General features: G+C 33.3%; 1 protein-coding gene across 2 annotated transcripts; it reads right to left on the reverse strand.

Moving 5' to 3' along the window:
* Positions 1-396: 396 nt before the first annotated feature.
* Positions 397-11,249, reverse strand: LOC110033523 (glutathionyl-hydroquinone reductase YqjG-like). 2 transcript variants are annotated; one of them, XM_020737537.1, is made up of 6 exons: positions 11,043-11,249; positions 8,911-9,149; positions 8,648-8,824; positions 8,311-8,535; positions 8,111-8,239; positions 397-877 (listed from the first exon to the last, which is right to left on the reverse strand). In XM_020737537.1, the coding sequence occupies exons 2-6, from the start codon at positions 9,145-9,147 to the stop codon at positions 644-646; spliced, it is 1,002 nt and encodes a 333-aa protein (XP_020593196.1). In that variant the 5' UTR covers positions 9,148-9,149; positions 11,043-11,249; the 3' UTR covers positions 397-643. The 2 variants fall into 2 exon arrangements, with proteins under 2 accessions (XP_020593196.1, XP_020593195.1); XM_020737536.1 differs by having other exon boundaries at positions 398-877; positions 11,022-11,249.
* Positions 11,250-15,821: the final 4,572 nt, after the last annotated feature.

The following is a 15,821-nucleotide window of genomic DNA, read 5'->3' on the forward strand; positions in this document are numbered from 1 at the left end:
AGGGGTTGACCGTGTGGTTCGACTCGCGGCCTACGTTTAGTGTAAAAATGGAACTGTGTTTTCGAATAAGCGAGCAAAACGTGCAATCCAAACGGTACCACGACGTTTTTAAAAACCTCCCCGCACTTATAAGCTGCCCCAAACGGGTCCTAAATGTAATATCCTCGCAAAGGCAGGAGCAGGACCTTCGCTGATAAAAGTTACTTCAATGAAACAGAATGGTGCAAACAGAATATTTAAGAACATAAGCGACAAGAAAAAATCGCAATAAATTTTAGTAAAAATATATAAATTAAAATTTTCATCAAATAAAACAATTGCCAGGATTGAATGGCAAAGAAAGATTTGCAATCATCAGCATCACGTAATGCATTCTACTAAACAATTTCAACAGAAGAACAGCAATTGTTTTAGTAGTAGGGGAAAAAAAAAAAGACAAATATATCACCGATTTATTACAATTATCTGTCACAACAAGCATTACATCGCATAAAAAAGTATGCTGCTCAAACATATGAGTGCTTTTGCGCTCAGCCAGAACAAGTTGATTTGAGTACAAGGCAGATTGAACATATAACAAGGACCTTCTTATCTCGTTTTTTGACGAGATTTATCAACCCAAGCTATGGTAATTCAAACAAAGTTAATTATTAAACCTATCTCTATCATGAGGAGCAAAATAATTTGTGTTGGAGCCAATTGGAATGATTCCGTGCGGATTAACACTAGGATGGCTTCCATAGTAGTGCTTCTTAATATGTTCCATGTTAACTGTGCTGCTGATGCCTGGTATTTGATATATGTCTTTGGTGTAATTGAACAGATTTGGATATTCACGTAGGAGTTTCTTATTACATTTGAAATGAACCGAATAAACCTATCAAACCAAAGCATCAGTCAATCTATTACCATCTAATCATTGATGGGTGACAAAAAATGTCAAAAACATAACTTGAGATTAGACATACTGGTACAGTTAATTAATTGGTATGGGTTACTACTACTAGTTAGTGCAAAATTGATTCTGAACCAATGGTCAAATGGCATCTAAAGGCAGGCCTGTTGCCGGAACAAAAAAATCAATGAATAGGTGCATTCAACCACCTTGTAACTGACAAAAAACTAGCTTCCTCCCTTTAAGGTAAACGAGAATGCAAATTCAATGGATCGTTTTATTTATTTTATTTGTACAGCCTTTTTTTTTTCAATTACATAACTTTGAGAATCAAATAAGAAAATTCAAAACCCTCATCAATCGGTTAAATTAGCAACCATAGATTTGGTTTCCTTTATTTACAAAATTTAGATATAAATATTGAGAATTTAAATTTTTTGAGCTTGAATAGGCTTTCCTGGAACTTCATCATAACATTTCTTTGCTTATACGGAAGAGATGGGAAGAGAAGCAAATTAAATAAATTATCCTATCGTAAAATCATTTTGAGGGTTTTTATTGCATTAAATTCAAGTGCCTATCAAAATAAGTTTCCTTGACTTCTTTATTTAATGGCCACTTTCTCTACAAATCTCCAAAATTATTTGTATATTTTTCTATGTTGTGTTTTGTTCAAGGAGTAGAGATTTTGCTCTTATATTTGTTAGGTTATAGCTTTGTTACCAGCAAAGTTTTGAAAGGTTTTGGATTAGCATTTTAAAATATAATCTTGTATAAGCGGAGTGATGGATAGCTTGATGAAGCTTTAAATTGTAAAGCTTGGGTTTTAGTTTGGTGACCTTTTCGTGTCAAGCAGTAGGTGATTTTCCCTTAAAAAAGGTGTAATGGATTCTTTGTTAGTGTTTCAGCGAAAGAGTGGTAGTTAATAACAAATGAGGGCCCATTTGGGGCAACTTTTTTGGCAGAGTGTGTTTTGAAAACATGTCTGGGTATGTTTGGAAATAGTGGCGTGGTGGCGGTCCTAAATAATCTATCTTAAAACTCGACCTCAGATTCGACCCCGCGACCCGCATTTCTTCGCGCACATATTACCCCGCTGTCACCACGGCTCCCTCTCTCGCGCTTCTTCTGCCCTATCTACCTCTCTTGATTGCACTTGTGAAGTTCTTACCCCGCTGCCTAGGTATCTCTCTTGCACCTCTCCGGTGGCAACTTGCATTTCCCCTCACTCTTTTCTCACTGATCTCTAGTTATTATGCACTATATGTAATTCATGTGTTCATTTTCGATGGAATGACTTTCGTTTTGCGATTTGTAGCTTTGTATGTCGGGTTTTGTGAGAATTTTGTGGAATCGATCATAAGCTTTCTAATTTTGTGACTTTCTCATTTTCATTCCTGGTTATTGTCAGAATTTTGTGGATTTTATGATTTGTAGGGTTCTGTGAAATAGTGTTTCGGGTGCCCAGTATGCAGATAGCACTATTTCGGGTACCCTGTATGTCACTGCCTCAATTGAAAAAAGGATGAAAGAGGGAGCTTAATTTGTAGATAGCATTGTTTTGGCGCCCTATATGTCACTGCCTCAATTGAAAAATATGGTAAGGAAGATAGCTTTTTCGAGTGCCTTGTATGTAGATAGCACTGTTTCCGGTGCTCTGTCTATAACTAGTGAGAATCTGAAAATATGTTTGCCCTGCAAGTAATGTTTTGGGTGCCCTGTATGTTATAGGTTGAAAATGATGTTCTCGCGACCTGTCTAAAATATGAGGAAGGTGCAAGCGAGATGACGGACTTAAGTGAACGAATTACGGATGCGATAGTTTAAGGGTAATTGAAGTTTTTATCATATTATTAATTGTAATGATTGTTGAAGAGGTTCACTATTTATTGTATCAGTGTTTTATACAGTTCATATTTATTTTAATTTCTTGTGTATTTGATATTGATTATTTTGATTTCTTATGCAACTTGTAAGTGTCTTTTTTCCTTTTACATTTCTTTTATTTTATTTTATTTTTTTTTTGTGGGCTTTGGAGATCTATGATAAGATATTTGACCTTATGGGTTTTTCTGAATGATATATTTTTCTCTATTGGTTGGTATCACATGTGAAATCCTAATGAAGACAACTAAATTCTTCTTTTTTTCAGGTGCTATAGTTTTTGAAGTTCTTCTGAAAGGCCTTTTTTGTGATATGTATATATGACACACACGATAATGGTATTATGTGGGTTAAAAACAACGAAAAGCCATTTTTTTATAAGGTATGTTGTCTTCTTGTAGTGATAGATTCGTTGGTTTATATACTGAGTTCTCTGATATCTCACAACCGTATAAAACTATAATTAATTACTTCTTTTATCAATTTTTACTTGTGTTATCTCTAATGGGATGTTTTTTTAAGCATTCAGAAAAGATAAGATAGAGAACTTCTGGTACTTCCCAAGGATTGCACTGCTAATGTGGACTTCAAAATTCCCTGCTAACTTCACGTCAGCCACAAAGCTACGAGAGACAATCTTACTAGTGCCCATGGAGAATCACAAAAAAACTGTGACTATTTTCTATAGGCAAATAGGTTGGAAGATTCTATCGTCGAGAGTGATCACGCATTGAGAGTACCCTGGAGGACGGCATAGCTCGTGACATATGTCATCTACATTTAAAAAATAATATTATCATATTATTAATTGTTGTTTTAATTCTTTTTCTTAATTTTAATAATCATATTACTCATTATTAAGTAAAGTGCCTATTTGTATTTTGTAATATTTTACACTGGATTTTTGCTTTTAAAGTATAAAGTGTATTGGTATGAACAGTTCTGTTGCAAACAACATTACTATCCAGGAACAGAATAGTCATTTGTCTAGAAACAACTGCAACACAATTGTTTTCAAACTACAAAAAAATAAGCACAGTTAACTTATCAATAGTATTTTCCTGTGGCAACTGCTTCCTAGCTGCCCCAAACAGGCCCTTAATAAGGATGAACTATGAAGAATGGTTGATGTAGACTAATTTGATGTTGAATGACGTAAAAATTATAACCATATTCTTTACATTTATATCAGCATAACTTGCATTTTTTACTTGGTTAATTGCATGGTTGGAAATGTTTATGTCGTGATACATGTTTAAAAAGAACAAAAGTTGGTGTAGTTGGTCGATCTTCAAATTTATGCTCAAATTAATGTAAAAAAAATCTTAATATAGACACTTAATTGTGTGACCTTGGTGATTGATGTGATCATTTATAGCTTGTGTTGTGGAGTAGACATTTTATTATTGTGCTTATTATCACATTACTAGCACATCTTGCTAACTTGCATTCATACAACATTGAACATTGGTGCAATTGATTTGTAAGCTCAGTGACTACTTTAATTTATGCTAATGATCAAGTGAAGCATTCATTTAAGGTTTTATTGTTTATTCACCAGTATAAATATAAACAATTTATGACTCACTTATATTGAGTGTAGTTTAGTTATTTGACTGATAGTTTAGTTATTCTGCGTGTTAATTATGAGGATTCAAGCTGGTATGATTTAACATGAAATTCTAAACTGTCAATACACCCTCAATTCACCCACCACCATCTCCTTGTATTGCTAGACTCTACAATCACCACTTGCACCACATTGGAAGAATTTGCATCCAATAAGCACTTTAGCATGTACAGGTACGAAATACTCTAAGTAATTATAGTTAGAGCTTCCTTCTATATGCCATAAATATCCTATTAATAACCACGTGAGTTCCATTATATATCAGTTAGATAAAGTCGCCGCAATCTCATAATAATCATAATTCATAAGTGATAAGTCACTTGTCGCACATAAATGATAGCCAACACCCAAGAAAGATTTCTTTGAAATATACACTCAACAAAAGAATAAAATGCCAGTAAGCCATAGATAAAGAAAAGAATAGCATTTCATGAAATCATAGTATCCAAGCATGCAAGAAGCACAGATCATGCTTTGTAGCAGAACCAAATCAATTCCATTAATGTGCAGCCCACCAAATGGACTAATAGTAACTACAGAAACCAGAGTGAATAGAGAACAAAAAAAAAACAGAGATCTACTTGTTGAATTAAACAAAACCAGCATGGGGAATAAACAAAACCGAAGGGAATTAAAGGCTCAGAACATTTGAGAACACGATCCATTCAGATAGTAATCAACATAATTACAAAAACAAAACTAAAAACTGAAATCCTGAAGTTCAAAAAACTACTAAAATACAACAACAACAACAATAACAAGGCTTTATCCCATCAAGTGGGATTAGCTACATGAATCCTTTTTCTCCATTGTGTCCTACTGAGTGTCATATTTTCATTTAATTATAATAAATTAAGATCATTTTTTGTACGATAAGCCCAAGTCTTTCTAAGTCTACCTCTGCTTTCTTAACATAAGTCGAATCTAAAACATCTACTATCCTAACCAGATTATCAGATGGTCAACTTTTAATGTGACCAAACCATTTAAGACAATTCTCTCTAACTTTGTCTGCCATTGGAATGTCTGCCAATAGAACTATACCAACCCTATCACGGATATATTCATTTCACATCTCTAAGTGTAAAGTCACTCATCCTCCTAAGCATTCTCATCTCGGCAACACTTAACTTAGTTTTATGCTTCTCTTTTAAAGATCCACATTCAACGACATAGAGCATTGCAGATCTCACCACCATCTTATAAATTTTCCTTTCAGTCTAAGCAATACTTTTCTATCATGCAATAGGCCAGAAACATTCCTCCACTTCAACCAACCAACTTGAATTCTACTATTAACATCAACCAACTACTAATAACATCACTAATAACATCACCATCTATATCACAATCACTTTGAACAATAGACCCGAGATATTTAAATTGTTCATACCGTTTAATAATTTGACCACCCATAGTTACAACTCTGTCACTAGAGCTACTACTACTAAAATTACATACCAAGTATTCAATTTTAGTTCTACTCAAACGAAGACCTTATACTCCAATATAAACCTCCATAATTCAAGTTCTTCTTGAGTTTTTTCCCGTCTTATCCACAAGAAGGATATCATCATCGACAAGCATACACCAAGGTACATCCTCGTGTAAATGTCCAGTAAGAGCATCCTTAACTAAAGCAAAAAGGTATAAGCTTAAAGTCGATCCCTGACGTAATCCCACTAAAACAGGAAAATTTTGGTCAATCATCCTTCTGTTCAAACACAAGTAACAACTCTAGCATACATATCTTTAATGATTTGAATATAAGTCATATCAACATCTTTCTTCTCTAGAACTCTCCAAAAAACATTTCTAGTAACCTTATCGTAAGATTTTTCTAAATCAATAAAAATCAGGTATATCCTCCTTATCCTCTATGTACTTCTGCATCAAACCTCTCAATAAATGTATAGCTTCCATAGTAGAGCTGCCCAACATAAATCCAAACTGATTAGTAGAAATCATTATAATACGATATAACCTATGTTCAATTACTCTCTTCCATAATTTTAAAGTATGACACATCAACTTAATTCCTCTATAATTTGCACGCTCTTGTGCATCCCCTTTATTCTTAAAAATATGGACCAAAATACTCTTTCTCCACTCCTCAGACATTTTTTTTAGTTTTCAAATTAATATTAAAAAGTTTAGTAAGCCAAGGAACTCTTCAATCTCCTAAATATTTTCACACTTCAATTGGGATATCATCAGGTCCTACAGACTTTCCACCCTTAGTTCTTTAAAGTCTACTCAACTTTTTTTTCACTAATGTGATTGTAAAAATGAAACATTTTTTTATTATTAACGAAATTAATGTCACTAAGGTCGATCGTATTTTCAAAAATTTCATTGAAAAATTTATCAAAATAACTTACCCGCCTATGTTGAAAAACTTTTTCTAAGAAATGCACTTTTTTGTTTTCATCTTTAATACACTTTATTTGAGTTAAATATTTATTTTTCTAAATATTTATTTTTCTTTATTTGAGTTAAATATTTATTTTTCTTTTCCTCTTTGTTTGGCTAGTTTATACATATATTTTTCACCCTCTTTAGTACCTAACATATTATAAAAATCATTAAAAATAGAATTTTTAGCATCACAGATTATTCTCTTAGACTTCTACGGGTCATGTTATATTTTTGCCCAATTCTCTAAGCTTTTACATTTAAATAAATTTTTATAACATAACTTCTTATATTTATCTTTCTTTGCATATTATTATTCCACCATCAACTATTTTATTTATAGAAACTTCTTTTGATTGTCGAAGTACATCTTTTGTCACTTGTTTAAGAGTATTTGTTAATTTATCACATAGAATTTTCTTCTTCATGAATCTTAAAACCTTAAAGTTTACTCAAAAGAATAATTTTATTCATGTCTTTTAGGTGTCATCATTTAATTCTATGACAATGATTTCTAGTATTCTATATTTTACAACTATTCATCTTAAAATCCAGAACTAATAATCGATATTGAGTACTTAAATACTCACTTAGAATGACCTTACAATATTTACATTCTCGACGATCTCTTCTTCTCATAAGAAAATAATAATTTTGTGTTCTATTAAATCCATTCTTATAAGTAATAATATGTTCATCTCTTGAATAAATTATCAATTGGTTGGCTCAATAGCCAGTACATATATTGTGTTTTAGACGAGAAACAAACATCAAGGTTTACATCAAGTAATACAAGATAAACAAAAGAAATATACATATAGCAATATCATGAAAAAATAAGAATAAAAAATGAGAGACAAAATATAACATGGATAAAAGTTTGTATACGCAACAATAAACACCTCATATAGCACAAAAAAAGGACTAAAACTAAATTCAATTAAAAATCAGTTCGGATACAAGTCAATGAAGAGAGGGCAATCAGATAATAGGGATGACCTGGGTTTATTATTCTAATTGTCATTTGCAGTTTGATATATTTTGTATCCTGTGCTTTTTTATATATTAATGCTATATATGATGTATACAAAATAATACGTTATATAAAAAAATTTAAAAACTCCAATTTCGTAATGCGGTTATCCACTGCAGGGTGATAAAAATAGCTAAGTGGCCGAGCATATGAGTAAAAAAATTAGCAAACCTTTGTTCTCGCCATTTGCAATAATGAAAGTTGAAACCATAAAGAAAAAAGGCTTGCAACCAACGTTCTTGAAGATCCTTACCTCATCAAACCTTATCAAAGTTACGAAAAGACGAACATCAGCTTCTGTGAGTTCATTCCCACAAATATAACGTTGCTTGGCAAATATCTCCTCACATTTGTCCAAGGAATTATATAACTTGGTCACAGCCTAGGTAGAAGTACAACATCAAAATCAGATGAAGCACCGGATTTCATTCAAATGGGTAAGTTAATCAATACCTCATCATAAGGCCCTTGTTTTATAGCAAACCCACACTTATAAACACCATAGTTTATTGCATCAAAAACCCATTCATTGACATCATCAATTCGTGCTCGTAGGTGAGAAGGGTACAAGTCCATATCAGCGTTTTCAGCCATTTCATTGAACTCGGTGTTTAACATGCGAATTATTTCTGAACTCTCATTATTTACAATTATTTTGAGTTTTTTATCCCAGAGAACCTGTAACATAATTATGAACCAAACTTGATTGTGTCTTAATAAAAAAGAATAGAAAAAACTCTTTCCGGAAATAGATGCAAAAAAACTAGAAACCAAAATATTGTATTCGCACCGGGACAGAATATCTTCCAGAATAATTTGAGCTTCCAAGCTCATAAAGTTCCCTAACACTCTTGGCTCCATTCAGATGATCAGGTTCAGCCCCAGCTTCTTCTGTGCTAGAAGAAGGAAAGACCCATCCAAAATGTTGATCAGTCTCTTTGGTCCTTTCGAATATTGGTTTGACTACCTAAATAATTATATGAGTATAAGATTGAAGTGTCAAAAAAAAAAAAAATTAAGATATGTAACCTTCAGTAAAAGAGAAGAAATCACCGTGTAACTGATGGCCTTTTGAAGTCCTTTGAGTTTCAAAAATGCTAGGCATCTAGATGCCCAGGGACATGCATAAGAAATATAAAGATGGTACCTTCCAGACTCTGCAGGAAATTGGGATTTCGGATCTTTGGAAATAGAATTACGAATAGTTGAAGGTGTGGGGACAAAAGCACCAGTCTTTGACACCCAAGAAAGTGCAGCTTGGGTCATTGAAAGTGATTTCAAAGAGTCCATGACTTGAAAATCGACACGAAGTAGTCAGTAAAAAGTTATGAACCTGTTTCTAAAATAAATAACATATTAAGATGGTTATAATGATTCTTTCAAAATGAAAGCAAGCCGAAAATTGTGTGCACTTCAGCCCAATAGTGATTTCAAAGAGTCCATGACTTGAAAATCGACATGAAGTAGTCAGTAAAAAGTTATAAACCTGTTTCTAAAATAAATAACATGTTAAGATGGTTATAATGATTCTTCCAAAATGAAAGCAAGCCAAAAATTGTGTGCACTTCAGCCCAACTTGCAATATTCTGAATATTGATATGTAGCATTAATTCACCATCTTTGCAACAACAGACAACACAAGTATATCACTCACAATAGAAGAAAACTGTACAATTGTGAAAGGGGGCAGAAGGCTGAAAATCTTGAATCCATAAGCCCACCAATCAACTTATGTTTTCTCAGTATCTATACCAGTACGTATTTATAGAACAAAAATGTTGAAATTTTGAAACTTTGAGAACCTTGTATCAAGAATAAGTATCCATAAAAAATGGATCCAAAAAAACAAACTTCCACATAAAAAAAAATCAGTGTAAAAAAAAAGATCAAAACTCAATAAAATGTAGTCTGAAATTAAATAATTATGCATTACTGAAATAGAACAAACATTCAGAAATATTCAAAAAGATTTTCAATGTTCCAATTAGAAAGTATGATCTTTTATTTCGAAAAGCAGTAGATTTTCAAATATTCTATAGGAGTAGCCTCAGAAAAACAATAAGAACTAGAAATGTGGCAAAGTTCTAAATTCCGGTTCCATCATTCATGCCAAGCAAAAGCTGCTAAGTAAAGACATAATCATGAAGTCACAAGAATCAGAAAAATAATTTTAAGGGTGCAAAAAATTATCAAATATCAGTAAATTCCTTACATTTTTTTTCAAGTCATAATTTGCACTAGTTCCCATTACAATTAATTTCAATAACATTGAAGTTTGATCTTCTTTGATGAAACAAAGGCATGTGTGATATCACACTCTTTTTTTTTGTGGGCTATTACTCCCCTGAAAGAGTGTGTTGCTAGACAATAGTGAAAAAAAAAACCATAAATTGGCACTGAAGTGCAGCAACCTCATTCATCAATCGCAGAGTAAGATAAAGTGCAAACATTAAACTATTGCATCAATTCCTTAAAACCTTCAAAGAAAAAAAGAATCAACACCCTATTTATATGGCAATGCACCCATTTCTTTCATATAAAAACTTCTTAAAAGTTGCAAAGAGTTATCAGTGACTTCTGTATGAGCACACATAAGCATTTAAAAATTAAACAAATTTCAATATACACTTTAAACAAGCTAATTTAATGAAGCAAATTTCCATTCATTTACTATAAGCTATAATAGTATTCTAAAAACAAGACTACGCAAAAAAATTGAAAATAAAGTATTTGATTTGTAATGATGCCATATAAGTTCAAGTCTCTAGATAACAATTCAAGCGAGATTCAATCCCTGGTAGCCCAGAGTATGTTTTTTAAAAGGGTATAAGGAAAGACATCATACACCTCTCTTGTTAATCTGGTGAAAAAGTACCACAATGTCTACCAAATTTGGATCTTCCCTCTATTCACTAATTCTGAGTAAATCTAAAATGTTAAATGATACCCTAAATTACAAGTTCAAGCCTCAAAACATCAAACGAGTATTGCTCAAACAAACGAACAATCTCCAATAAACCCAAAACAGGCGCTGCGAATCATAAACAACTAATTCAACAGATGTCCAAACCCTAAACCATTATCTAATGATAAAAGCAAAAATGTACAGTAATTTTTCAGAAAAAAAAATTTCTTAAAATTCAACATTAGGAGGAGACCTCTACCTCAAAAACGTTTTACTTCACCTTGGCTTGCTATAGGCAAACGCTGAAAAAAGAGATGAGGAGAATGCAGACGACTGAAGGAGCTGAGAACACTTTTAAATAATGAAAAGGGTTTTCGCGGTCATCCCTAAGGAGGCCGCTGCCGTGGTTGACCTTCCATTATCCGATCAGCCGCCATGGCAGCCGTCCTGCGAGCTTGATAAAATCGTAGACTATTCCGTTGCAAAATTTCAGCATTCCTGTATTTAGATAATATGTGCTATTTTTGGATTATTTCTTTTGTTGCAAAATAAATTCAACTAAACAAATGCTTAAAAATAATTTTAGATAGTTACGCGAATTACTGCAATATTGATGTAAATCAACTTAAAGTCCGTTTGGGACAGCTTATAAGTGGGGATGAAAATGTCACTGTACCGTTTGGTTCATGCGTTTCGTCAGCATATCTGAAACTGCGTTTGAGATTTTACACTAAACGCAGGTCGCGGATAGAAGCACGCGGCTCGTCTGCTTGCCGCGTTTCAGAATAAACAATTTATCCTGAAACACACAAGGTGCCACAAACGCACTCTGCGTTTACTGTAAAAACCCAAACACGATTTCAGATAAGCTGGCGAAACGCGCGGACCGTAAAACAAAACGGTACAGCGACGTTTTGAATACGCCGCTCACACTTATAAGCTGCCCCAAACGGGCTTTTAAGTTGATTTAAGATAAAGATTAAGGTGTTCTTTGGCAATATGTAGGATATAAATTATTAAGATTTACTAAATTCTATAAATCTAGATTTAATAAATTTTAAAATAGTTAAATCTTAAAAATTGTTTGGTAGTGGATTTAAAAAATTAAGTTAAGTCCTTTTAAATTGTTTGTCAACTTTTGGCTAGATTTAAAAAATCTTTTGATTTGTTAGAATAAAACATAATAAAGCTTTGATTATTTCATTATTATGAATAAAATTGATTTAATTTTTAACATTTTAAAGTATTGAAATTTTAATTAATTATTTGATGATTATAATTAACTATTCATTAGTTATTTAGTTAGGATAAATTACTTGTTCAAAATTTTTTTACCCATTATTGATTTAATTTTTATTCCTAATAATACTAATAAATAGATAAGTATTCACTAAATTAACTTATCATTGATAAGAATTATGTTAAACCAACTATTTATTAAGAAATAATATTTATCAATTTATAATTAATTTCTTAAAAATTACCTTAATCAATGATTACTAAAAAATTAATTAAATAATGGGCTTTAATTAATAAAATAGCTATTTACATATATAATAATGGACTTTATTATTTCTTAAATAATTATTTTTAATCAATTCGGTTAATTAAAATTAAATTAAATATCCACTCTTATTTCCCTTCCACTTAGACCTGAATATTGGGCAAGTGGCCCGGCTGGCTCTCTATAAACCAGTTTAGAATTAGTTGGCTTTACTGTGAAAAAATAAAAATTTGGCTAGTCAGGTTCGGCCTGAGCTTATTTCGACTTAGTCAAAGCCTGAAGTAAAACCCGGCCAGAAAAGAAAAATTATTACATACCTAACTTTGATTCTATGAATCTCTCTATATAGACCTAAAGTTATAGCAAATGAATGAAATTCAGACTTGGGCTTTAAAGATAGTTTTACTTTCATCCAGAAGCTTACATTATGCACATCCTCTATATATATGCAAGAGTAGAAAGTTCTAAAGTACATTATTACCTTACTGCCACATGAAATAAGTTAGGATACTAGATATTCTTGATGCAGGAATCGTAAGTGTTGGCGATCCTCCTCTCCTTCCATTACATGTAGGTAATTATGGTTAATACCCTCCTTTAAGTTGATGAGCCTTAATTGACGAGCCTTGTTAATGACTTGGAGCTTAGATTTGAGAAGATTAAACTGTTGCTTGTTCAAGGGCTTGGTTACGATATTCGCTGGTTGATCATGGTTGTGAATGTAGTGCAGTTGGAGAGTGTCGGGTTGAATATGTTCACAAATGAAATGATAGTCGATCTCATTATGTTTAGTGAGTGTGGAAGACACGATTATTTGCAATGGCCATCGCAGAAATGCCGTCATAGAATAGATTGGAGGGAGACTCTTTAACAACACTCAATTCAGTCAGGAGACATCTGTGCTATTTAAGATCAGTTGTGGCAACAGCTAATGCTCTATATTCAACTTCGGTTGACGTGAGCTACTATTTATTTTCTGATGGTCCATGAGATAGGCGTATCACCCAAAAATGTGCAGAAACCGATAATAGATTTTATGTTGGTCGAGTCGTCAGCCCAATCAACATTTGAGTATGTTTGACGAGTAAGTGGATCACGAAAGATGCTAAGATTGGAGTCACTTATGTCCTTTAAGTATCGTAAGAGATGTTTGTGATATGTTGACGGCTGATGCATATGTTGGCAAAGATGATTGATGGCGAACGTAATGTTCGTTTGAGCAATTGTCAAGTATTGAAGCGCGCCTGTAATTTGTCGATATTCTGTTGAGTTAGCAAGGGCTTCATCTATGGCATACTTATCATACCTCTTAGCTGATAGAGGAGTGGAGACTAGGTTCAAATAAATCATGGAGGTATCCTGAACGATCTGCATTAAGTATTGTTGTTGATGTAGAAGCATGCACTCTTTGGAGCGCTCCACCTGAATACTGAGAAACCTGGAAACATACCTAATATGTTTTAAGTGGAAGCTAGAAGTGAGTTGTTGGGTGAGAGAGGTCACAAAAGTAATAATCAGATAGATCAACATAAATTAGGACAAAAATCTGCTTGGAGGGGTCAAATAGATCAGCAAGAAGGGTGTCAGATTTGCTAATGTGAATTTCATGTTGTATAAAGAAAGATGAGATAGTTATAAACTATTGTTGAGGTGGTGTTTCGAGCCATATAAAGCTTTTTTAAGGAGAATACGTGGTTGGGAAACTAAGGGTCTTTGAAACCAATGGGCAATTGTATATAAACTATCTGTAAGATGGCCATGTAGAAATGTAGTCTTAATGTCAAGTTGAAATAGAGGTCACTGATTGTTGAAGGCCAGAGTGAATACAGTGCGTAGTGTGGCCTTCTTAGCAACCAGACTGAAGATCTCATAATAGTTAATTCCAAATTCTTGTTTATAGCCCTAAGTCACCAAATGGAATTTGTATCAAACAATCATTGCATCATAATTATATTTGGTGGTATAAGTCCAACGACAACCAAGAACCACTTGGTTTCGAGGTGGGGGAACTAACACACATGTAGCTTGAGAGTGGAGAGTGTAGAATTCCTCTATCATAGCTTTGTGCCAATGTAGGAGCTTAACTGTTGGAGTATATGAGGAGGGGTTTGGGTTGTGTTGTAATTCATGGAGCAGATTGAGTTTTTGAATCACTATCCAGTTTTGCTTGATTTTGCGTCGGATGCAAGGTATGTGTAGTGGATGAAAGAACAATGGTAGAGGATGAAGGTGGAGGAGGCTATTATGGGGATAAAGGGGGAAATGAGGAGTTGATGGTTGAATGGGAGAGTGGGGTTGCTATTTTCTGGGTTGGAATAGTTCAGGTAGTTGCAATTACAACAGCTAGTAGTGGATTAGGGACTGTTAAAGGCAATATATGAGAGTTGGAGATGTGGGATTTGAATGAAAAAAAGCTCTCATGAAAGATCACATGTTTGGAGATGATTAAAGCATGATATGTGAGATTGTAGCATTTAAATCCTTTGTGTGCTGATATCCAAGAAAGACACATGGAGTGGAGTGCAGAGTCAATTTATAAGGTGTTGCATGTTTAAGCCATGAATAGCAACAACGCCCAAATACTTTGAGATGAGAGCAGTGTGGTGGATGATTGTAAAGATGTTCATACGAAGATAGAAATTAATTGATTTTGGAGGGCATGCGAATGATCAAGTATAGAGTGGTAAAGAGGGCATCAACTCAAAAATTTAAGAGAATCAAGGCACCTTGAAGAGAGTTTGAGTGGTCTAAATGAGGTGGTGATTTTTGTTCGACAACACCATTTTGCTCTAGGCTATAAAATCATAAAAAATGTTGTATGATACCATTGTGAGAGAATTATTCTCGGAGAGATGCTTGTATTCTCCTCCCCCATCCGAGTGAAGCAAATGAATTGTCGTTTGAAATTGTGTGTGGATCATTTTAAGAAATTTTATACATATTTGGGTTGTCTTAGTAACCAAAAAAATTTAGAATGTTCATAAAGAAAGACAACATAGTAATAATACCCTTGATTAAATAAAACTAAGGATAGACCTCATACTACTGAATGAATAAACTGGAAAGGTAAATACAAATGTAAAGAAGCTGAATGACATGGTAATTTGGGGCTTTTGTTGCAATTATAACTTTTACATATTGATAGTTTGGTTGGGATATCAAGAGATGGATTGGTCTTTGAAATGCATTGAAGTATATCCAAGTGAGGATGACTGGGATGCGTGTGCCATATTGTGGATGTTTGGTTGGATGTTGCAGGAGCCTTATGAGTTATTATCGAGGGTGGAGTAGGAACCATGGTATGGATTGGGCATAGCTCTCTCGAATTGTGGTCCAAAAATATCTCATGATTTATTTATGGATTGATGATATGAAAACCAACAGAATCAAAGATAATAGTGGAATTGTTTTTCGTGGTTAATTTATGAACCGATAGAAGACTATGCGATAGAGAGGGGTATGCCAAATGTATGAAAGTAAAAGCTTAAATTTTGGAGTCAAAAGTATGTCAATGCCGACAGTTTGAGCCTGAACTGATTGTCCATTACTCACTAA

The sequence above is a fragment of the Phalaenopsis equestris genome, unplaced genomic scaffold, assembly GCF_001263595.1.
Source record: "Phalaenopsis equestris unplaced genomic scaffold, ASM126359v1 Scaffold001209, whole genome shotgun sequence".
Taxonomy (NCBI): domain Eukaryota; kingdom Viridiplantae; phylum Streptophyta; class Magnoliopsida; order Asparagales; family Orchidaceae; genus Phalaenopsis; species Phalaenopsis equestris.

What these genes read in the sequence shown, in the direction of transcription:
- LOC110033523 (XM_020737537.1), bottom strand. Translation starts at nt 9,147, where the DNA reads ATGGACTCTTTGAAATCACTTTCAATGACCCAAGCTGCACTTTCTTGG. An exon ending in CTGGAAGATATTCTGTCCCG is followed by an intron (nt 8,536 to 8,647) that starts GTGCGAATACAA and finishes ATTATGTTACAG; the next exon opens with GTTCTCTGGGATAAAAAACT. An exon ending in CTTTGATAAGGTTTGATGAG is followed by an intron (nt 878 to 8,110) that starts GTAAGGATCTTC and finishes TTGGTTTGATAG; the next exon opens with GTTTATTCGGTTCATTTCAA.